A 22,507-nucleotide genomic window follows, 5' to 3' on the forward strand; every position below is an offset into this window, starting at 1 on the left:
TCATAAAACCCACGAACATTCTCATAGAACAAGAAAGGAAGGCACATTAACCAGTCTCAACATTGAAATAGTAGTTTTGGTAAAAGATAAGTTCCCAATAGAAACCAACCAATCAAAAGAAAATTGAACACTGCCCAGCCAGTGAAGAAAGGCCACCCCACCATGTAATAACCCAAGAAGATAACCAGTAAAAATGGTGCAAATGACCTTATTATAGCTGCCTTACTAACCCACTGTCCTTTGATGAGGACCAATAACACAATTGAGATAATATTCCATTTGATTGAGCCTTTGTAAGCAAGTTTATTGAGGCAGCTGGCGACAAATGAATGGCAGTTACATGTAAATAGATTATAAGATGTATGTTGGAACTGCTGCATTGTGGTTCGGATTCCATCATCCCAACTCTGAACTGTGCCACATTGAGCATGATCAAACCCTGATGCACATGTGTGGTCTGATAAGTAATGTGGTAAACAGCACTGCAAAAACAAACACATCAAGCTTGGATCAAAAGGTATGATCGAAGCAAATATTTAAGAATCCAACGGTCCTAATCAACTAGTTAACATGGAATGATTAAGAATCTAATAAGAGAAGGGAGGTCGGATTAGATATGACTATCCACCCAACCAATTGCTCCTGAGCTGAGGCCCATCAGCTGACACTAGGTCAACCAATATCTCATGTATGATGAGGAAAAGATCCTCGTACAGAGGAAAAAGGTGTTTAGACACTGTCATACATACATTGGGAGATGACAGTGGATCTTGTAAGAGAGCGTCATACTCTTGATACAAGAAAGGGAGCTCTCCAAATTGATAGTATCAAAGAGCACAATTAAGTTGTGCCTCTACTTATAACAGTTAACCTTCAGCTTACTTCTACACCAGTGTCCAGATTGTGGACGACCAAATGACTGTTCACTGAGCTAATGGACCTATATCCCTTCTACTTGACTATGATAATCTATGCCTGGAAGAATATATCAAACTATGTGAATGCACGAGATGATGGGGTCTCGCTATGATTTCAAACTGCACATATGACTTGAACACGCCAAATTCGCATAAAAAACTGAAGGGGTAGACATGGAACCATAGAACAAATACAGGCTCACCCTTATTTAGAACAAGAACCCGCAATGTACAGACAATCCATTGTCACGGGTTCCCATTCTGTATCATTATTTCGAAGGACAAGAAACCAAGAATAGTCATGTTACCAATCACTAATGATAAAATGATTGCTTGGATTCCTAATTATTGGACTCATTATCTTTCTTCCAACTAAGGTTCTAGATGTCAAGGGATGTACCAACAGCAATCCGTGAGAATAGAAACATACATGAGCATAGGGTCCAAAAGTATATATATGCCTCCGCACAGCCATGAACAATGATTGAGGTGCCCATATTTTGTAATAAGATCTATTCTCAAATAAAACTTCAGGGAAAACAACTTGAGTTGCATGTACACATCCCCCTCTAGTTTGAATGCATCACGCATTATAATATGGCATGGTAAGCTTACTTGTTCTCTTCTCAGTTGCACATATCTTGCAACAGCACCAAATGCAAAATTATCCACATTAACAAAGTATGGTCCAGCAAAATCCAAGATAACCCCATCTTGACGGCATATGCCCACATGACCAACAAAGGGAGCAAGCCATGAAATAATTGGCAAAGGAGTCCACACAACACAGAGAGGAAAGCGGGCAGTAATAGTATCAATAGTAGAAGATTCCTCTTCTTCTCTCGATGTTCTAGGCACTTTCACGCCAATCAGAGACTCCTCATCATTAAGCTCATTCATCCTTGAAGAATGATATTAAGTTAGGGTGTGGGTGTCCTGTATATCAAGCTCCTCTAAGGTCCCTTTCTATACTCTAAGCAAATGTCCTAACCTGCAAGAATCATACAAAAAACAAAACTAGATAGTTTAGAATTTCTCTCTTTTATCACGGATGAACAAATACTAAATTATCCAGACTTTTGATTTATGATAGCGATAGAACCATTCCATTTATTATCAACATACCTTAGGGTTTGACCTTGAGCAAATAGCACATAAACTCCTTGGGCTTAACATCAGAATCCCTACACATTTATTTGAACAACCTGCTCATCAGTCCTCCTTGTGCACTATCTCATTTGAAGATTTTTCTATAGTTGGCCTCAAAAATCATATTATCTAATATAAGAACTAGTCATACTGTCTAATAAAAGAACTTTTTCAATCCGGATTGTACAAGCATTGGAGTCTGAGACACATTCTGATCATCAAATAATAAACTTATAAATTGAGCAATACCCAGACCCACTGAATATTCATACAATTTTTAAAATTAAATAGTGATTTGCAAAACTATATCCCATTGTTATTTTATAACAAATTAATATCTAACAAGAATCCGAAAGTTATACATTCTTATAGAGATAATTAAGTGAAAGGAACTTGTATGATCCCCTGGCTACAGCCTACAACGCCTAGGAATGTGAGCATAGCCTGCTGTAAGCTTTTTGAACACAAACCACCAAAAAAGTTAAAGGCCTTTCATAAATCCATATAACAATGTGGAAGATGTCATGTGTGGGATGCACTATGCAGCTAATGAAACAGGACCAATTCCCGTGCATTTAGAAACGGAGGCACTGATCACTGAAGGCAGGAAACCAGAATCTGTAGCTGTGACTGCAACAACAATGAGATATTACAGAGCACGAACACCACATACCCAAAATATTTACATTGTCAAATGTGTTCCATTGCATTGATTGGGTTTCAGATCAGAGCACTGACTTGTACAGGCACACTATGGTCAGCCCAAATGAGTGCCGGTTATCCCGCAAACAAAAGTTTGCAGCAAGTATGAGAGTGCATCGTCTATCTATTCTACTGAGGATGGATGGCTGGACCGCATCTTAGACAGCAAGCAAAGCCAAACCTTTCGACTTGCACCTTACCCACCCATCCATAGGTAAAACCGGCAAAATCTTCTAAGGGAGAATAGACAAGAACAAAATCAGTGGGCCTATACCATCTCCCTACCCTCATAAGGAGGAGATGACATTTGTAATAAATGAGATTTCTGTGAATTAGGGCCAAAGTCTGTAAAATTGAGTGCATGAAGGGTGAAAAAGGACAAGATAAGAGGTGCGTCCCACAATCTTGGTGGAAGTGTTCTACTACGCATCTCGCGATCCAGGATGATTTAGCAACCCTGGTGCAGACTGACATGTGCATAGGAATAATCATAATAATAGAAGTCAATTTTGCTGGAGAATCTTCAGAGCCATTCATACACAACTATATATACCTCAATGGGCAGACAGTTTATTTTTCTATTGTACTACCTCATATGCAACATCCAGCCAGAGATGTACCATGCCATAGGTAATAAAGCCTGCCGGAATTAAAATCATGGAAGACGGTGAACGATCTAGTCTCTCTTGGATAGACTGAATCGCTGTCTGAATCTGTATGGAATGTGAGACATCAATACAAACCTGCAATCCAAAGTAACTAGCTGCCCGGCCAGGTGTACTATACAGATAAGGCCAGCTATAGCACAATAAGTGATAGCGGAGTGCACAGAAATGAAAAATGCAAAAGATTGTCCAAAAGATGCAACTTCCATTTGCATGACCATAGTTATGTAAAGAGACATTGGTTTTATCCAAAGCCACCAGGTAGTAAGAAACATAACGCATGGTAAAATCTGCAAATTCCAAGTCATGTAACTCACGGTCAGCTGGCAACTTTATCTTGTATGGATGGACATAGCCTTCGCATAGAAAAGAAGAGATATGGTGCTTCTGGTGAGACCTGTGGAATACATCTTGTTAAGGGAACTGGTGCTTGACATAGCTCTAAATTGTAAGTGCAATAGATGCTGTATTGTAAAGCCCAAAAACGTCAGCAAACTATAGCTGGGGAATCTCGTTCTTAGCACAATGCCCCAGGAAATCGCAATTCATTCAATTGTATGCCTTCTCAAAATCCAAAAGTGGAATAGCAATATGCTATCCTCTATCTTGAGCATGCTGAACTGCCACTGTTCCAAATGCAATGATCTTGAATATAAATTGTTTGAAATCAATGGTTTTACCAATAACATATCCCTATATAAACAAATCCTGAAATGAAACCTCAAAAATATCATGGGATTGCGATCCAATCAAGTGATAATCTGAATTCAGTATGAGCAAAATTACACAGGGAGGGATGAAGAAATAGAAGACGGAAGCAGTGAAATAAACCCTAAAAATCAGATTATAGGAATGGGTAGGCAATTCAAGAAGGGCAATAGGAGAGGTATCACCAGGATATGATTAAAATCCTGCTGTATGAAATTCAGATACAGAGTGTAAAGAACAATGGCAAGAATGACGTGCACTAAGTTTGAGGGTGGGAAAGGAGAATCCCCTGCTAAAAAGGGATACCTCCACAATATGTCCCATTAGGGTAGCAAAAGATAGATCCTTGAGAGCATGACAGCCCAACCATCCAACCAATCAGGTGCCCACCTCTTTGTCTAATAGGCATCCCTTAACGTTGTAAAGTTTGGCATTAGTTTTCACCCTTCTTCCCTAACTAGCTTTATTCTTTTACATTTGCAAAAAGAAAACAGAGATATTTTTGGCAAATAGGGTCAGTCCCATTCGATGAAATGGAACACAAGGTAGACCATCTCAACAACAATCTACACCCATTGCCAATCCCTAGGAGACCATAGAAAATGTTGACACTGTAGAATATGGCGGTTAGAACAATTTAAAGCTTTGGGCACGTGCATGTATTCCCTCGAAGAAGAATAGACAAACATTCAAAGGAGAAATCGAGGTACTAAAAGAAAAGGCTTGATCTTGTAATACTTAACTGAGACAATAGAACAAAATTGGGCATTCGGAACAAACATGCCTTCCCAAAAGCAGGAAACACAAAACTAAAAGAATGAGGCATTTGACGAGGAGTTTGGTCTCAACAGCAGGATCACACAGAGAGGATGAGAGGATCAAGCATGAACTTGAGAACATCAAGGCTGAACACACGATTCACAAAAATATTTTTGCCTGTATAACTATGAAAAGAAATAGTTTAAAGTTTCCATTTTAGTTCTGAATTCTTTGAAACGATTTCCTTCACTTTTTACCATTTGCCCTGTTGGGATGCTCCTCTTAACAGAGGTTCAAAGCATAGAGAGCTGAAAAGGATGCTATCACGAACCACTTTCATACTACATATACTTGAGGAGGGATGTAAGACATAATATGTGGAGACAGAATCTTTCTAGATAATGATGTCCTCTTTCAATGACAATATTCGTAGATAATGATTTCTTCTTAGATGGACAATCTTCTGTTCGTTGATCTCTTCTTAGATCATGATCTAATGCAGCAAAGCATAGGACAGGAATGTGTATCCATGCATTATATAACTGAACTCTACGAGTGAATATTTAGTCCTCTCATGAGACAATTTTTTAACAGGAAATCAAGAAATGTTCTTTTGTTAATCCTGATCACATCAGGTGATGATCCTAAAACTCAATATCTCCAAACGTTTTTAAAGGGGATGCAAAAAGATTGTAAAAATGGAGATTTTTTTGCTCATTGTCAGCCCTTCTCGAAGATCAATCAATCGATTGCAGTAGAAGAGAAAGGGGAGAAGACATTGTTTGTTTTTGTTTTTTTCGGGATTGGAAGCTATGGAAAAACATCTCCTTTTCGGAAGAATTTGAAGATGAAGCAGAACAGAATGCACAAGGAATAGGAATCTATAGGAGAAGAGAAAAAGAAGGATTTACCTCTCAGAGTGTGATCGTTTTTTTTGGGTCTGTGCAGAGATTTCTCTTTTCTGTCGTCGAAATCATGGAAAGGGAAGGTTCTTCACATTTTCGTGACGAGCCTGTCGGAGTTCACACTGAAGAAGTATCTTAAGCCCATTGTCCGTGTTCACACGGGAGAATCTCGGCTTTTGTCCGCGTTCACACGGAAGCATCTCTCAGCCGTGTGTCACTTAACACCTCGGAAGAATCATCAACTCTCATTTCAAATGAAGTTTCTCTGTCTTTGTCTTTGTCTTTGTTTCTCGGGAGGGTCCTCTGGTTTTGTTCTTTTTGTGTCGTGGCCACCGAGCAAATCGTGTCGTGTGGTTGTGAGATTGTGTGTATCCTCTGTCGCCCATCACAATTCCAGCCTCCCCTCATCTCTCTTCTAAGACTTTGAATCTATGCACCCATACCATTCACCATGCCCTCGTGACACACTCCTACTGTCGTTGTCATAACCAAAAATACATGTCTGCTTCTTAGAATGAGTGATTCACTCGAATAACTCTTTGCATAATTGATACAATCCAAATAAACCTTTGTTTTGATTAAGCCCCTTTACGACGAATAATGTGAGCATGTGTGGCGTTTTGTGGCCTTGCATTATGGAGAAGAGTTTCAATGTATATGGTGCATGTTTGCAAAATTTATAATATATATGTACATGCTTTGATGATGTTGTCGACTTGTTTGCTTTTATAGTTGGTGCATTGTTACATGTGATTATGATTGTAAGGTCTTCCTTCATGTGTTACATCTGTGAATCTTAATTTAGTGAAATTGAATCTAATTATAACAATCACTACAATGGAAGTCATTAGTACATATGTTGTCTTGTTTAATTATAAATGGTATGCGTGGTCACTAGATTGCACTTGTAAATCAAGCTTTTTTGTCTTTGATTGATCATGGTTAGATGGAACAACAATTCAACATGCATCAACGTTTTCTATAGGTTACCACACCAATTCAATAATGTAGCCATACTTGATTTCAAAATCTTTGAGTCATATTATGACTCTATAAATATAATTTTCATCTAGCATTTGTCTCTCCAAGGGACTGACTTTCTATAATCTATGTAGAAAATATACAAATGTCATTTGCATGCAAGTCATACCATTAAGCTAAGCCACCCTTTAATGAAGGACATTGTATATAATGCGTGTCAAATCTCGCTCCGTGATGCTTTGATTGTTCAAATTAAGTGAACGTGTAGTCAAAAGATTGTTTAGGTCTTAAAATACTAGGGTACATTGCTTGCTACTTTATGATGCTTTGAAAGTTTGATGCTCGAAATAAAGTGATCACCAAGTCAAAGTTTTCCACATTTAGGTGTTCTCATTTGAAGTTTATGTACCCAACAATTGTGAAGTCATGATTCCGATGCAGTAAAGCAATTATGTCACCATTGTAATTAATATGGCACCCACAATACTAAATTTGAAATATGCATTCTAAAGTCAACAATTTAGATTTTATTTTATGTAATCTTTTTATTGCACATTTATTTATTGTATGACATTTTCACCTTTGCTCCTTGAGATCCTTCAACGAATGTCAAATCAAAATGAACTAAATTGGAATTGAGCATGATTCCAAGACCATGTTGTTAGGGAGAAAGTTACAAGAGTAATGCATTGGTGATCAAACCAATCTAACAGTAATTGGTTTGTTCCACTTGCATTAGGTTTGTGGCAAAATAGGTGTCCACAAAGTCGTCGCCCATGGAACTCAAGATTAAAAATTAACCCCTATATTATCAATAGTCATTATATCATCATGGTACATTCAATTACGTAAACAAATAACGGCTCATAGAGAATGTTTTGAACCAAAATTGCATCTCATGTAAAAAGTTTTATTGATGTTCATGTATGAATATGGAGATATATGCAAATCAAATAGCAATTGCAAGTCGTTTGGGTTGGACTTAAATGGCATTTGCAATTAATGAACCGCCATACTATAATAACTTAATTTGAGAAGGAAGGTTTCACAGTTTCATTTGGTATTCGTCTTTGAGTCCATGTTAGAAATCATGTTTAACTAATTGGCACCTTCCAATGTCTAACTTGTTGTCAATGCAAGAAAGTAAAAAATTCCTTCAAAATTCAAAAACACTAATTAAATTTAACCGTTTATGAGGTAAAACTTAAAGACTTATCTATTTTAAAATATAATTTATTAGTCTAATGTTATGAAGGTAAATGATGTATATAGGGGAATGGAGTGTTCAATGGGTTTCAACTTTCAACAATGAATATGCGCCACATTTTAATATGTCTGATTCTTATAGCTTTTATCTGATTGCTTGATGTCATTTTATTTTCACAAGGCACTGTTGCAAGACTACATCATAAAGGGTTTAAATGTGTGGCAAACTGCAAGGGCAAATGAACAATCTAATGTGTGTGTTCACCTATAAACGAGCTAGACATGTTCATATGTAGTTAGCGCTTATTGCTTCCTTTCTTATTTCTCATAAAAAATATGAGGGCCAAAACACATAATAAAACAATAAAATTTTTTAAGGAAAATGTTTTATTATTGAAATTAGCGTAAAGATGTTCATTGAGGTGTTAAGTGTCGGGGACAACCTTCTCCGAAGTTCACTGCTCCCAAAATGGTCCATGTGCTTTCACGACTACCAACAAATGATTTAGAATTAGCCTAGCTAGTAGCCATTATACATATAAAAACTTTAATGCGTTAGGGACATTATGATAGGCTAGGTTGAACTGATCATGCAACTTGTCACCGCGTTGCTTAAAAGGTTAAATGCATCGCATGTGCATCTCGCTATTTTCAATATATAAGTGAACTATTTGGAAGCACATGCCAATAGCATTAAGAACACAAGGTGTCAAAGAAATAGGAGGTCGAGAACAATAATGCATGGAAGTAATTGCATGCAATTCCAATAGTAAGTGGAAAAGGAGATTTCCCCATTGAGGGTACATGGCCTAAGAAAATAGAGTAATGAGGAGTGCATGTACGAACTAGTACGAAGGGCTTACAGTTTAAATTATGAACATAAGGTCGAAGTTTTTATTATGTGTGATGTGTAGTGCGCGGCAATGCTTATATGAGAGATAGAGAGTGTGAGAGCAAGGGAGACATCCACTTGGGAAGCTCCATCCTAGTCCATATAGAGAATATGTTTGGTCAGTCTCTCTAGTTAAATAACTATATTTGTGGTGGCAAACCCATGAGGCACTTAGCATACTTCCACACTTAATTATTTCAACAAAAGCTAAAATAGAGAATTTGGTTATTGCCACCATAATACTTTTCCTCATCTCTTGGCATGCTCGTGAGATAGAAGACACTTAGCAATGCTAACCAATAACAAAGATACCAAGGGAATATATCGTTTAACAAAAGAAGGTTTCCTCGTAAGTTAGTCTACTGTAACTATATCGCTCTAAGTGGGTCATAGGAATCTGATAAGGTTGCATCATAATCAATAAATTAGATCCCGTTACATTTCTTCAATTGGCTTTATCTTAATTGATTAATTTGATATAACAATTACATCGGTCTTGTCAAGGCTCTCGGGTGCATCAAAATTAAAGAAGCAGTTTTGATTTGATCAAGGCATTGTACTCGGGCGGTATCATCATTAATCATCAAGCATTTAAGAAAGAACAAAGTGAGAGTAATCACATGCATGCTCCACCATTACTCTCTCTCTCTCTTGACTCAATCGAGAAGAAGACAAGGTAGTTCTATTTCAGGAAACCAAAGAAACGAAAGGGGTAAGTGTTGGGAATTTCAGAAAGTTGGGGAGGGGTATGTGTGAGAATTTGGTGAAACCTTCGTCATAGTGTTATACATCTCTTCATTTCATTAATTATTTATTAATCCTTCCTTAATTATCATTAATTATTTATTGTTAACATTTTCTCATTATTGCTACCCTGCCTCACAGAAGACAGACACGCAGAAGCACGAATCCGGAACAGAGAGACCGAGTCAGAGAGTGTTTCTTTTTTTCCTTTCCTCGCTCCGTAGAAATCATGCGCTCAAATCTGAGCAGGATTCATGTCCAGTCTCAGAATTCATCACCATCACCAACGTCATACCCGTCTTCTTCTTCTTCTTCTTCTTCTTCGACCATGAACCTCGGCATGGCCACGAAATCGAAAGGACCCGATCGCGTATGGTCCTTTGAGTCTCATGACATGATGCTCGTCTTGGCCCACTGCCTAGGCCTCGCTTGCTCCGTGTTTGTTCTGGCCTGGATCTTTCGTTTCAGAGGAGGCCTCCCTTTCATGGCTTCCACCCCTGCCCTCGCTCTAAATCAGGCCGCTGATCTCGTCTTCAATGTAAAACCCAAATTCGTGTCTATTTGAATAAGCAAATAGATCTTCTCTGCCAAAATCTGACTGTATGTATGTACAATTTCATTTTAGGATGTATGCAAATATAGTTTAATTTTGGGATGTATGTACATAGGATTTGAATATTGGATGTATGGTTGTATGTTTTGATTTCAGCATGTATCTATAGTTCTATGTACATATTATTATTATTATTTTAATGTATCTTATGGACGTGTGTGTATGTTCACATGTGTGCATTTGGCTTATGATGAAATTGAACAATAAAGGAACCTCCAGGTGACATGCAATGTGGTATGCAATCATAAATTTGGATAAAAAAGGTATTTCAATTGGCTTGCAATGTGGTACATAATCGCAAAGTTTAATAAGAGAGGAACTTTAAGTTGGCTTACAATGTGGTAGACAAGCACGAAGTTGATTAAAAGAGGGTCCTTCAGAGGACGTGTAAGATGGTGGAAATTGTATAATATATGAAGTTGAATAAAAGAGAGCATTTTATATGGCTTACAATGTGGTCGACGATAAAGAAAGAAGCATCCTTCAGGTGGTGTGATGGACTTGATGCATGAAATTGGGCTATCATGGAATTGAATGAAAGAGGGTCCTCTAGGTGGTTCTGATATTGTATTGCAGTGGACAATATGTAATTTTTTTGACAATTTAATATCGAATAAAGAGATAATAATGTTGAATAAAGAGTGTAATGTGCTGGGCACCATTTCAGGTTCATCCAGTTTTGATGCTGATTGGCTACATTGTCCTTACAAGTGAAGGTAAAATTGCTTAATTATTATCAAATTTTAGTTTACCATCCATTCGAGTCTGGTTATGTTGAGGAAGAATACTACTTGTTGCAGCAATTCTAGTTTTTAAGGGTGTACATGGTACAAAATCCTACAAGAAAGGAGTTCACCTCACAATTCAAGCTTTGGCCTTTGTCATGGCCATTTTGGGGATATGGGCGGCTTTTAAGTTTCATAATGCAAAGGGAATCGACAATCTGTACAGTTTGCATTCATGGCTTGGAATAATGACTATTGTTCTGTTTAGTCTCCAGGTATGCATGCTTGGCTGAAAAACATGCAAAATTGAAAAACCTGCTTATTTATCCGTAATGAATATGACGGCTCCTTCTTACTTTTGTGGCGGTGAATTTGTGGTTCATCATTAGATTGGACCCAGTAAATGTATAGGAGTGTCAGTGCATACTCTTCCCGTACGTTGAGGTTCCTCTTACTTGTTTTGCCACGCATGGACACACACAAGACATGTGAGAGTGACGTGTCCTTTAGGGAATGGGTTGAATATGGCTTTCTATGGAGAACATTGGTGCAGCAAATCTACAAGGATACATTTCTTAAAGGGGCATGATGAGCATCATTGTGGCATGCATGGGAAGGTAGACAAAGGAACTATCCATGTGACAGAATATGATAGTTTTGTTTGTACCAGAAGGGTATTATTTTAACTTGTATTAGCTATGACCTTAGCAACCTAGTTGCGGATCATCTGACGAGGTTCTTGATGGTTAATTTTGGACTAGAAGGCCTATTTTCTCAAATAGAAGTATTTTTCCTTGTGGGGTAAACACTGAACAGTAACACTTCAGAGAACTCTTGTTGTCTTGAATAGTTGAGAATTTGACATTCTAGATTGATTTATTTTCCAGTGGATTTCGGCATATTTTGTATATTGGTATCCGGGGGCTATTGGAAAAGTACGAGCTGCTATGCTGCCATGGCATGTATTCATGGGCCTTTCAACCTATTCTATGGCACTGATAACAGCAGAAACAGGATTTCTTGAAAAGATGACATTTTTAATCGTAAATAAGGTGATTGAAAGATACAGCTTGGAAGCAATGTTTGTGAACAGTACTGCATTGCTTTTGGTTGTTTATGGTCTGGTTGTCATTTTGGTCACCGTAGTGCCAAAGACCACAAAAGGAGAGCCGATAAGGAATCTTGATTAATTGCATGAAGTGATGTAACTCCTATTATTGAGTAATTGACAGAAAAACCATTTACTGCTGAGTCATCTGTATATTTATCAAGTTTTTTGCTGGAATTGGTGGGCAAGGACCGAGGTACTTGGGTTTGCTAGATTCGCATTGTTTGCCTATTTTATCTAAAGGCATTGTATAGAATTACTGGCGGTTTTAACTTGCCAAAGAGAGTTGATTACATCCATGAAATTTGATCTCCAAGTAACAAATGCAGTTTACCAATTCAATTTTCAAACAATAGCTTTGCATATCAACTGTATATTTTCACTCTTGTTTGAGACACCTTTGATCACATACACCATTGTAGATTTAGTGGGATTTTCTCTTCGGTTTCTGCCAAGGAATGTAGTGAGAAGTCTTGGTCATCACGAATGTTTTAAGCCTGTCCTTAAAAATTCATTCTCGTCATTTCAGAAGGTTTCCACTAAGCTCAAATTCATAGAAGGTTGAGTTAGAGTTATTATATTAAATTATCTATGATGCAGAAGTGCTCTATTGTATGTGGCTGATGGATGTGAGATAGAATGTGATTGTCTATTTAAATCAGTTTAGTTTGTAACACATTGTCAAAGAGAAAGTGTTGTAATTGTAACTAGGAAGGGCTTTGGGGGACATTTTAACCAGTGTATGTGAAAGTTGAAGACCTATGGCTAAAACAACTATGAAGGGTTTGGACATTTACCTAAACCACCACTTCTACCAACATTCAGAAGCTTGTTTCTCTAAGCTAGTATTATCAATGATGATTTAGATGTGGAGTCACAATCAACTCTATAAGCCAATTGCACTCTAGCAGTGGAGTACATATTTTGATGTAAGATGAGGGGGAAGCAGTAGCACATATATACATGATGAAGGTTGTTTTGATGCCTCCACCAAATATCATGCAACAACGTACACCTTACATCTTGCAAAAGCTATCATTCCCAAATGTAATTAGAAGCTATTATTTCTCAATTATAATAAGAACTTATAAAGTAACATCACAAGCTATTATTCCGCAATAAAGGAATTATCAATTTTAAAAACTAATGGAAAGAAGCAAATTTCCTAGATATTTGCCTGAATCAAGACAGTTTAGAGTATGTCAAGATGTATGCCAAGCATGTTTATAGCAAGATGTGTGAAAATGAGCCTTACTACACGAGGTTGAGATTCTACAATAAAAATATGTCCAATTTGATAAGCCTACTTACAATATCAAATTTCTACATGATTGCAATTTCTATATCAAATTTGATTTTTAGGCATATGTACAATATCAACATTCAACATAATAGTACATATTCAAGAACAATCAATGTGCACTATTCATATTTCATAGATTGCAAAATCTTCATAGATGATTGATGTATAAAAGATAAAATGGAAATATGATTTCATACCCTGCAGAAGTGTTGGCTGATTCTTCAAGGTTTGTGTTCTATTGGACCCCTAAACAATAAAACAAAAAGAAATGACGTAGGCTCCAATCCCAACTCTACATAAAAACCACCCCCTCGTATTCCAATTTTCTGTCATATGAGGCAGTCATTAGATTCTTGCTGGATACAGAATGCAGTCTGGAAAGGGTATGAACTGGAAAGTACTTTTTGTCATTAAACAAAACATAAGGATCCTCACAAGATTACGCCTTACATGATACTATGTCACAACATGTTCATCATAGGAATTCCTTTCACACTGATCTCTTGGCTTGGAAGTTGATATCCTATACCGAGATCCTCTAATTGCTGTTTCAAATGCAGCAGCAAATTGCTTCTTCTTTGATATCTCTCACAGATGTCCTGATAAAATTTGCATGCATTTGCGAGTCAGAACTGTTTGTGTATTATAAGCCAGAAATCTCAATATGAGAAAACGCTACTACAAATAAGTGACTTCCAGGGTCATGATATGCTTCAACCAGAAGAAAACAATAAAAGAAAAGTGCATTAGCTATGCACTTCAGTCTGGTAAAGCATCATTATAAATAGTGTAACAAATATATAGAGGGAATGGTATAATCCAGACTGAATTTCTCTAACCGCATATATTATTTCATGGAATGTTAGTGGGTGCAAGATACAGAGTGCTGACATTTTATATAGTGGACCACGACAACTACACAATGGATCGGCACTCAAGGCTACAAACCTCCCCATCCAAAACCTCTGAAAACTTAAGGCTAAATACACCATTGCGTGAAGAAATGTTTCTACTGAAAACATGCTAGTCAGCATAAATTAATATGAAGATTCTTTTGTCTTTAAAAAATAAACACAAAATACATCTCAGGTCTAAAAAATTGAAAACCTGATAGTTTATTCGATGTCTTAGCCAGATCATCAGGTTCATCTTGTTGCAGTCATGAATTTTATCACACATAATACGAAATTCAGGATACCAAAATTGTGGCAAGCTTTCAAGGTATTGCTGGATTCTCTCCTTCAGTATTCCTAATTTTTTAACTGGAGTTTTCATATTTATCTGAAAATCAATTGAATCACCCTGATCTGGACTTCTATTGTAATTTACTATCCATTTTTGACCAAGAACAGCATTAGGAAAATATATCTTGTCATTTGTAGGCCTGAATGCAAGAAAAATCAAAATTAAGAGCCATAAAAAAAAGTACCATCATTATTGCAGTCACAAGTGATGGCAAGCTTACCCCAGGAAGACAGTATTGAGGATATGCATCTCCTGCAGCAGAACACAAGCAACTTCAGATATTGAGGATATGATTGTTAATCCACAACATGGCAAACAAGAAAACATAATTGACGCGCAGTGCACATGTGTAATAGGTACAGAAAATATTCATAAGCTACACTTGCAGAAACATGTTTCAAATACACCACCTACATGATTTAAGTACCAGGTCTCAAATTTCCATGCCAGTACTAAAGATAGAATGTTCCACAACAGTTCATCAAACATGAGCAGGAAGATACTATGAGCTGTTACCGTAGTACTATCCCAAAATTGAGAAAACGTTGGAATCATTTGAGCAGTCCAAGATGAGCCCACTGAAAGTATCCATAGTTCAAGTGTGAATCAACTCAGTTCACATGCATGCTAAAACCTTTGAAGTGGAGGTGATCACCACCAAGAATCATGAACAGCAAGCAGGACTTCCAGTTTTCCATTATCCTCATTTGCAATCCCAAATTTCCTATATCTTATCCACCCAATGGCTTTCTGAGTAGCCCATCTTCTTTATAATGTGTATATGAGGATTATATTGTTTTCCAATGCAGTATTCCCCTGAATGGATGGTCGATAGATTATCTTAAAAGAAATGCCTACAATTGGCAGCAAACATCCTTGGCTATCATTAGGGCTGCTATCAAAGCATATTCACAGAACAAAATCCCTATAAGCCTGGGATGCTTTCCTTGAGGAAAGGGTGCATATTGTTTTCAACTCCAAGCATGCCATTCTGACCCCAAGGAATTCAAATCCAGTCATATGATTCCTTCTTTCAAACTGCTATATCCTGAAATGTGTCCGTCAGTATAAAGAAACTCATAATTTTAATTTAATCCTAGATACACAAGTTGACTCCATCCTCCAAACACCACCACCCTAACATCCTTACCTTTACTTCTACTATAACAAGATCACTATCTGGTGATATATCCTGGAATTGACTAGGAAGATAACATTACATGTAGTGGAAATACATATGTTAACTGCATTATATTATTATATGAGTCATCTGCATTGACTAGGCTCCTCTCTAGCCTCAGCTGATGCATTATATTATTATATGAGTCAACTGCATGTCAAACTTTTAGTTGTGTACAAATAAACTATGCCAAATGCAATCCACACATAGTAAGCATGCCAATTACTTTGAGAAAAAATCATTAAATACCTCAACAATCATACGTTGTCCATCAATTACAACTCTATCACCCACATCAAATGGGTGTACAACGAAAAGAAATAGGAGGGCTTCAAATGTAGTCCTTGCAGAATTTCCAAAAATAAATACAGATGGAATGAAAAATGAAGAGAAAAAGAGCAATAGTTTTGACGTCTCGATGCCAAAAATAAGAAGAAAAACAATGACCAACGCTGCACACAGGACCTGGTGTCAAAACAAGGCATGAGATGATATTCTTTGAGAACTTAAAACTCCATTAACTTATAGCTTCAATATAATCAATCTAACTTACGACAGTAAGCACTTTGTGAAGTTTCGCAACAACAGTTCTGTTATCATTTAATGTCAGAGACAAAGCACGATGTTCCTTATAAACTGATATCACCCACTTGGCAAGGGCTTTCTTTGTTATTTCACCAGCTTCTGTAACTTCAAAGAGTTGGAATGCTCTCATTGCTTGATCCTCAGGAAGAAAATATAGGAAATCCTTTATTGTGAGAGACTTCTGACCAGGCCTGGCCATATTATAAAAAATCTGGAATAGTAGACATTGAACATCATGCATTATTTTCTTTTCAGTAAAAGGTAAATAAGATATAACCAAGTTCAACATGGATACTCATCTCAACGATTCTGAATCATTGATATGCAGAAAGAACAAGTTTGAACCTGTTTTGCTGCGGCTTTTGCCTGCCCCTCACTGTCGATTTCTCCCTCAATTTTTTCATGTGATATGATCGAAGAGTATGTTGATATGTTTGCCTTTCGTATAGTCTTCATTAAATTTTTGACGGTCCAGACAGAAACAGTCTACAATATCCAATAATATGTTCATCATTCTCAAAATATAGGAAATCTTTAACAGAGAGTTGGCAACAATTAAATTAGGAACAACAATCATACATCTGAAGTTAGCTCTTGAATCTTGCTTTGCTCAAAAGGTAACTCAATATTACGGGAGAATCTCCGTGTTCTTTGCATAGATGGAGTACTGGTTGACTGTTTTCCCCCTGCTTTATGCATGCCTTTTTTGTTTTCCAAGTCTGCGGACTGTCTATCATTACTGCATCCAGTATCTCCCGTCCTTGGGGGTCCAGACAATACCTCTAGGAGATATTGATTGAATATACATTCTTGCATCCTCTCAAAATACACTTTCCGATGAAAGGTGCTCGCTGCAACTTTTACAGCTAGAACTTTGAACATCCAAGAGACTGAAGCCGTGAATATACAAAAAAGAATCTGTGTAACATTTGAGATTAGTTAATGACAAAGATGAAAAGAATTTAGAGCTCGGAGCTTTCAGATTTGCAGGGTTTCAGATACCTTTGTTAAGATATAAACAAGTAAATTGCCTTCAATTCCTTCGAAGATGCTCTCCCAAACAGCAAGAACTAATGCGAGCCATATACAGTTCTTCACAGATTGTCTTAGCCCATATACAAAGTAGAGCACTCTCTTCTTCAACATATAGTGTCTTTTAATCAACATTTCTAGCAGCTTCATGAAGAATAAATAAACTTAAATCTGTGAGTTGGATTCATCAATTCCAAAAATAGTTTATGATGATACCAAAAAACAGTCCAATTCCAGAGTTGGATTTTCTTAAATATACCGTAATTATGAGACAGGTGAACAGAGCCTCCTAATCTATTTCTCTCTCAAGGACTAAAGAAACTTGCTCTCCTAAGTTCGTGTTATGATGAATCCCTCTAATCACTCTAGCAGACATGCTTGACGAGTGCAAGGTCTCTCAAAGTTGACAAAACATCTTGGAAATAATCAGGGTGATGTTTCCAAGAATAAAATATTTACATCCATAACTCTGAATACGCTGAACTATTCTATGTATTTGACAAGTATTTAAAAGTTTCCATCAATTTAAAATAATAATAATAATTTTAAAATTTAAGATGTATTTAATGTATTCTACACTTATTTAATGTATTTTATCTGTACCATACGTACTCTAAGTATTTTTAAAAAATGGGTAGAATACCTTTAGAATATATAGCATACGTATTCTACACATATTGAATGCTAAGTATTCTACAACTATGATCAAGAGCGAGGAGATAATTTATAGTAGGGTGGTGAACCCATTTTGAGCTATAGTGCATAAATGCAACTATTCATGGATCCAGAAGCTTGTGACAGGGAATAATTGGCTAAGTAGATTATCTGTAGATGCAGAAAGACTTGTAAGGATACTGTTTAATTATCTTGTATACATGCAACTGGACTGTGCAGGCAATTCATGTTGTTTAAACAGCTTCAAATGCATAAGATCAATAAAATTTTATGATTTGGGAGATTCTGAAAACAGCTAACCTTAACAAACCAGTCTGAGAGAAGGCGACCACAGAAAACAACAAGAGTAAGAGAATCCCAACGCCACAAATGGAGGTCCAAGAAAGTTGCATCTTTCAAGACCTCAATTTTATAAGAACAGACTAAAAAAACTATCAAGAATATGAGAATAATAAGCTGAAAATATGTAGACCACTTAATCCCTTGTTGTTTCCTCTTTTTTGAGGCTGGAATAACATCATCATCTAGAAAATCACCATCTTCTTCTGATGATGGATCATCAACATCATCTGACATTACATTGGACTCTGAATCATTTTCATTTTCCTCTGGAGTTCGAGAGCAAACACTTGAGTTTCCTCCATCTCCTCGCCTCAAATGCTGCTGCTCCTTCAACATATCCAAAGAGGTTGTTTTCTTAAGAAAAGATGATCTGCAATGTGTGAGCTGGCGATGTATAGCTTGTGTGTGATGTGGTGCATCATGAAATCGTGTTTTTGCCCGACTGGGTGCCATCGACATTCTCCTGAGCAGTGATGGGAACTCTTGTTCATTGCCATCGCTATCACTTGAGAAGTCATCATCTTGGTTTTCTGCTATTTTCTGCTTGAAATCAAGTGTAAGGGCTCTTTTTTGTGATGGATCCTTAGTCACGCTGTTTTGTAGATTATCAGACAAATCATCAGAATTTGAGACCAAGTCCCGCTCAGAAGACGTTAGAGTAGGTCCCACTTCAGCAAACTCTGGTTTCTTCTCAGTAACACTGCATACAAATTCAATCTTTTCAGAAGACTCTGAAACATCCATCAACGGAACTGGTTCTTCTGGGAAACCTATATCAAGACCCACAAAGGCTCCATTTTCTCTTGGGATTTCATTCTTCTCTTCATTACTTGCACCCTTCAAATTCTGTGTGCTGGTTGTTGACATTGTTTACTTCACATAATGTGCAGCAAAGTCTTTCTCAATACGAGGGAAAACAAAATGCAGTAGCAGAAAACTTCAATTATATCTGTGCACAAATGTTGAAAACGTCTCGATCATTTCAAATATTATTTACCCACAACTGCATGAAACCTGCAAACAGTGCACCTGCAGCTTGTTAATGGAAATTCAAAGCAGTATGATTATCTTCCAGGATATTCCTTATAAGAACTAATGTGGAATTTGATAAAAATGTCAACCTGATGAAGGAGCTTTAATAAGCCTTATATTCATGATTGCATCATGCAATAATATTTGCACAATGCAAGATAAGAAAATTGATTTTTGGTATATTCTGTAAAGTCTTCATTTTTGAGAGGTTATACCCTTATTCATTAGTGACACACAACAACATTATTCAGCACAAACACAAAATGTCTATACATATTTAGAAAACTCGTCAATATATTTGCCTCTCCCTAAAAACCTTCTAATGCAAATAACGAAGATGACAAAAGAACATACCTCTGTTTTCTCTTCAAAATCCCCACAAGTGCATCTCCTGACCATATCAAAGCATGAAAACCAAGAGCATCTTTCCACGCATCCTGGAACCACTACAACACACGATTATCTTCGAAATCCCTCAACGATTGACTCTTAAACTCAAAACAGCATCTTGCAATCGATCCCTTTTTTTATGTTCCATGAGCTATTTCTGCTTTAGAAACCCAGAAATTTGGGCCATAATGTTGCTTTCAATAACACCCAATTCAGCTAATAGAATATAAAGATAAGAACTCCAGAATTGAAGCCATATTCCAGCATCCAGACTGAAATGGTCTGCCTAAAGCACTTGATTGTATTGGTATTATACTATATTGAGATTCAATTACTCCGCAATTCTGACCCAATTTTGTACAGTTAATATCCAGCTTTTTCTTTTAGAAAAAGACAGAAAAAGAGTGTGCCAACAGGACCACTTTCAATTTTGGTTTATGTTTCTCAGTTCCAGTAGCTCATATGTAGCTTCCTGTCGCACAAGGACTGTTTGATTAGCCAATTTCACTCAGCTTTGAGAGAAGAGTCATGGATCTGGCTTTAGTACTGCATACCCTTGCTAACCAATGAATGTGACAATCAGTTCATGAAGAGAGCAGCATAAACTAAAAACACCCTCAATAACCAGTATGGAATAACTGAGTTCCATATCAAGTCTGATGACAACAAACTTCAGTTTGAAGACCTTAGAGTGATTGATGCTAGCTCATGGATAACAAGATTAAAATGATTCCTAGGAGGTGAATCACCCAACAATGATACATGTCAATTCCACAAGGAAGATGCACAATCAATTGGGGATGTATTGCAGTGTATTTGGACATCGCCCGGACGTATCTTGCTAAACAAAAACTACAAATAAGAATATTACTACCCCATCAAGGTCAGCAAACGTGGTGGGCCAATCATAGACACTAGTATAGCTTGTTGACCAGTTAAGCTCTTGAAGAATTAGGTTGGAGAGTTCCAATTTGGATAACAGAACTTTCTGAATTGCAATAAACCGATGGTCCTTCTAGCTAGCTATGTGGAAATTCCTCAATGTGATTTCAATTCAAAATGTAGTCACTCACATTACAACCCATTACCTTATCCATTTGCTTCAAGTATTCCTACAGCAATCTTTCTAGTCCTTGATAATTGTTGTAATCTTCTATTTTAAGGGATTAAAAATCTTTCAAAGGAATAATCACAATATTTTGTAAGTACTAGTCTATGTCTTCACGAATTTACAAACCAATTCTTACATTTTCTTAGGGTACAAATTTTGACTTCTGCACCCTCCATCTGTATCTTCCTCCATGCATATCTTTATGCTAAGTTTGACAAAACTAATAGTGAGGAATGAGAGGATTTATGAACAATGTTGAGGTGTTCATTATCATTTTAATACCACCTGGAAGAAAATGTTCACACACATAATCTAAGGCACTTTCTGTCTCGATATATGGCACCATTCACATTCCTAGAAATATGGACATTCAAACCAAATGCATTATATATATGTCACAAGTTTAATGTTCTTGACCTTCTAAAGATGCAAAATATTAAATATTGTCTTAGCCCCCAATTGCTCAGGCCAAACTCTGCTTGCCACTAGCTACACCTTGCATGTGTTTTGACTAACGAAAGTATATTCAAAGTTTGACTCTCGTAGAACTTCAGATACTATTAAATATTGGCTTTTAGCACCCATTCCTTCAGCCAAACTCCGATTGCCACTTGCCCTTGCCAGTGTTTGACAGACTTTCTCATCTAACCAAAATAGAATCTAACTTTGACTCTCATAGACAAATAGCTTCAGATGCTATGGTGCATAAAGAAAGACATTTTACTATCTCGAACAAGAAAATTTTATCTACAGTTCAAGCATGCCCAAAGGCTAGAGGGGCTGGCATCCTAGATGCAAAATCCCAATCCCCAGCATAAAATCGATGTCAAGTCCTGCCAGAAACATCCCAGCCAGATATCAAACGAGACAACATGCCAGCCTCTGGTTACTGAGGAGCGGCAAATGGCAACCAGCCCATCTCCCAATGGAAAAAACAACCTACAGCCGCCTGCAGTGGCCCTTTAATCGGGGCTGGTTTTTACCTTTTTCTTTGTCTCCCCTTTCATTCATTCGTCATCATCAACGTATGGTAAATCTCCAGGTAAACCATGTCTATCATACTATTCAGTAATAACGCAATGCATAAATCCAGATCTGAGCTACACATGCTTTTTCCTTATTGCTTTATTTATCTTTTTGGGTTGCTCCTGTTTCACAAGTCCACAAACTTAACTGGTGTCTTACAAAATGAGGGCGTGTTTTTCCAATGTTGTGTAATTAGTTAGCTACAAGAAATTTTGTTTTTTGGAGGGGTAAGGGACATCTACGTAAGGTGAAACTCCCACCATGAAAAATGATGATAGCAAAGGAACCAAAATGTCACTCTATAGGTCTTGAGACAAGAAATGTCCATAGAAGAATCCACATAGATGCTCCTCTATATCTTCTCAGACATAGGTAGATTTTGAAGGTCTCCAAGTACGTGTGCATTTGTATATGGGCTTCCGTCCGTGTTTCTGCACAAAAATACATATGCATAAAACCGACTGCTTATTTATGATCAACGTATGCATGAAACCTACTTCCAAGACATGCAG

General features: G+C 37.1%; 3 protein-coding genes across 6 annotated transcripts; 1 reads left to right on the forward strand and 2 right to left on the reverse strand.

Moving 5' to 3' along the window:
* RTE1 (protein REVERSION-TO-ETHYLENE SENSITIVITY-like protein (DUF778)) lies at positions 1–5,872 on the reverse strand. Of its 2 annotated transcripts, XM_087319319.1 has the most exons (4): positions 5,812–5,872; positions 2,043–2,101; positions 1,533–1,908; positions 1–482 (listed from the first exon to the last, which is right to left on the reverse strand). In XM_087319319.1, exons 3-4 carry the CDS (start codon positions 1,815–1,817, stop codon positions 57–59), a joined length of 711 nt encoding a protein of 236 aa, XP_087175445.1. In that variant the 5' UTR covers positions 1,818–1,908; positions 2,043–2,101; positions 5,812–5,872; the 3' UTR covers positions 1–56. The 2 variants fall into 2 exon arrangements, with proteins under 2 accessions (XP_087175445.1, XP_087175438.1); XM_087319312.1 differs by lacking the exon at positions 5,812–5,872 and having other exon boundaries at positions 2,043–3,363.
* Positions 5,873–9,740: 3,868 nt separating this feature from the next.
* On the forward strand, positions 9,741–12,385 carry CYB-1 (cytochrome B561-1). The gene is made up of 4 exons (XM_087319326.1): positions 9,741–10,166; positions 10,909–10,957; positions 11,042–11,241; positions 11,854–12,385. The coding sequence occupies exons 1-4, from the start codon at positions 9,858–9,860 to the stop codon at positions 12,154–12,156; spliced, it is 861 nt and encodes a 286-aa protein (XP_087175452.1). The 5' UTR covers positions 9,741–9,857; the 3' UTR covers positions 12,157–12,385.
* A 1,126-nt stretch (positions 12,386–13,511) lies between these two features.
* On the reverse strand, positions 13,512–21,475 carry LOC147868450 (mechanosensitive ion channel protein 10-like). 3 transcript variants are annotated; one of them, XM_087319337.1, is made up of 11 exons: positions 19,823–20,931; positions 18,395–19,450; positions 17,390–17,563; positions 16,967–17,305; positions 16,733–16,873; positions 16,356–16,598; positions 16,052–16,267; positions 14,843–14,874; positions 14,485–14,761; positions 13,828–13,976; positions 13,512–13,703 (listed from the first exon to the last, which is right to left on the reverse strand). In XM_087319337.1, the coding sequence occupies exons 2-10, from the start codon at positions 19,301–19,303 to the stop codon at positions 13,839–13,841; spliced, it is 2,469 nt and encodes an 822-aa protein (XP_087175463.1). In that variant the 5' UTR covers positions 19,304–19,450; positions 19,823–20,931; the 3' UTR covers positions 13,512–13,703; positions 13,828–13,838. The 3 variants fall into 3 exon arrangements, with proteins under 3 accessions (XP_087175463.1, XP_087175459.1, XP_087175466.1); XM_087319333.1 differs by lacking the exon at positions 13,512–13,703 and adding an exon at positions 21,106–21,475 and having other exon boundaries at positions 13,764–13,976; positions 19,823–19,914; XM_087319340.1 differs by lacking the exons at positions 13,512–13,703; positions 16,052–16,267 and having other exon boundaries at positions 13,764–13,976.
* Between the last annotated feature and the right edge of the window lie 1,032 nt (positions 21,476–22,507).

The sequence above is a fragment of the Azolla caroliniana genome, unplaced genomic scaffold, assembly GCF_043228905.1.
Source record: "Azolla caroliniana isolate FFs.n. ecotype wild unplaced genomic scaffold, voAzoCaro1.0.p SCAF_1, whole genome shotgun sequence".
In the NCBI taxonomy this organism is placed as follows: Eukaryota; Viridiplantae; Streptophyta; class Polypodiopsida; order Salviniales; family Salviniaceae; genus Azolla; species Azolla caroliniana.

What these genes read in the sequence shown, in the direction of transcription:
- LOC147868450 (XM_087319337.1), bottom strand. Translation starts at nt 19,303, where the DNA reads ATGTCAACAACCAGCACACAGAATTTGAAGGGTGCAAGTAATGAAGAG. An exon ending in TCTCAGACTGGTTTGTTAAG is followed by an intron (nt 17,564 to 18,394) that starts GTTAGCTGTTTT and finishes TTCTTCATGAAG; the next exon opens with CTGCTAGAAATGTTGATTAA. An exon ending in TTCAAGAGCTAACTTCAGAT is followed by an intron (nt 16,874 to 16,966) that starts GTATGATTGTTG and finishes TGGATATTGTAG; the next exon opens with ACTGTTTCTGTCTGGACCGT.
- RTE1 (XM_087319319.1), bottom strand. Translation starts at nt 1,817, where the DNA reads ATGAATGAGCTTAATGATGAGGAGTCTCTGATTGGCGTGAAAGTGCCT. An exon ending in TGCAACTGAGAAGAGAACAA is followed by an intron (nt 483 to 1,532) that starts GTAAGCTTACCA and finishes TTGTTTTTGCAG; the next exon opens with TGCTGTTTACCACATTACTT.
- CYB-1 (XM_087319326.1), top strand. Translation starts at nt 9,858, where the DNA reads ATGCGCTCAAATCTGAGCAGGATTCATGTCCAGTCTCAGAATTCATCA. An exon ending in CCGCTGATCTCGTCTTCAAT is followed by an intron (nt 10,167 to 10,908) that starts GTAAAACCCAAA and finishes GCACCATTTCAG; the next exon opens with GTTCATCCAGTTTTGATGCT. An exon ending in CATTGTCCTTACAAGTGAAG is followed by an intron (nt 10,958 to 11,041) that starts GTAAAATTGCTT and finishes TACTTGTTGCAG; the next exon opens with CAATTCTAGTTTTTAAGGGT.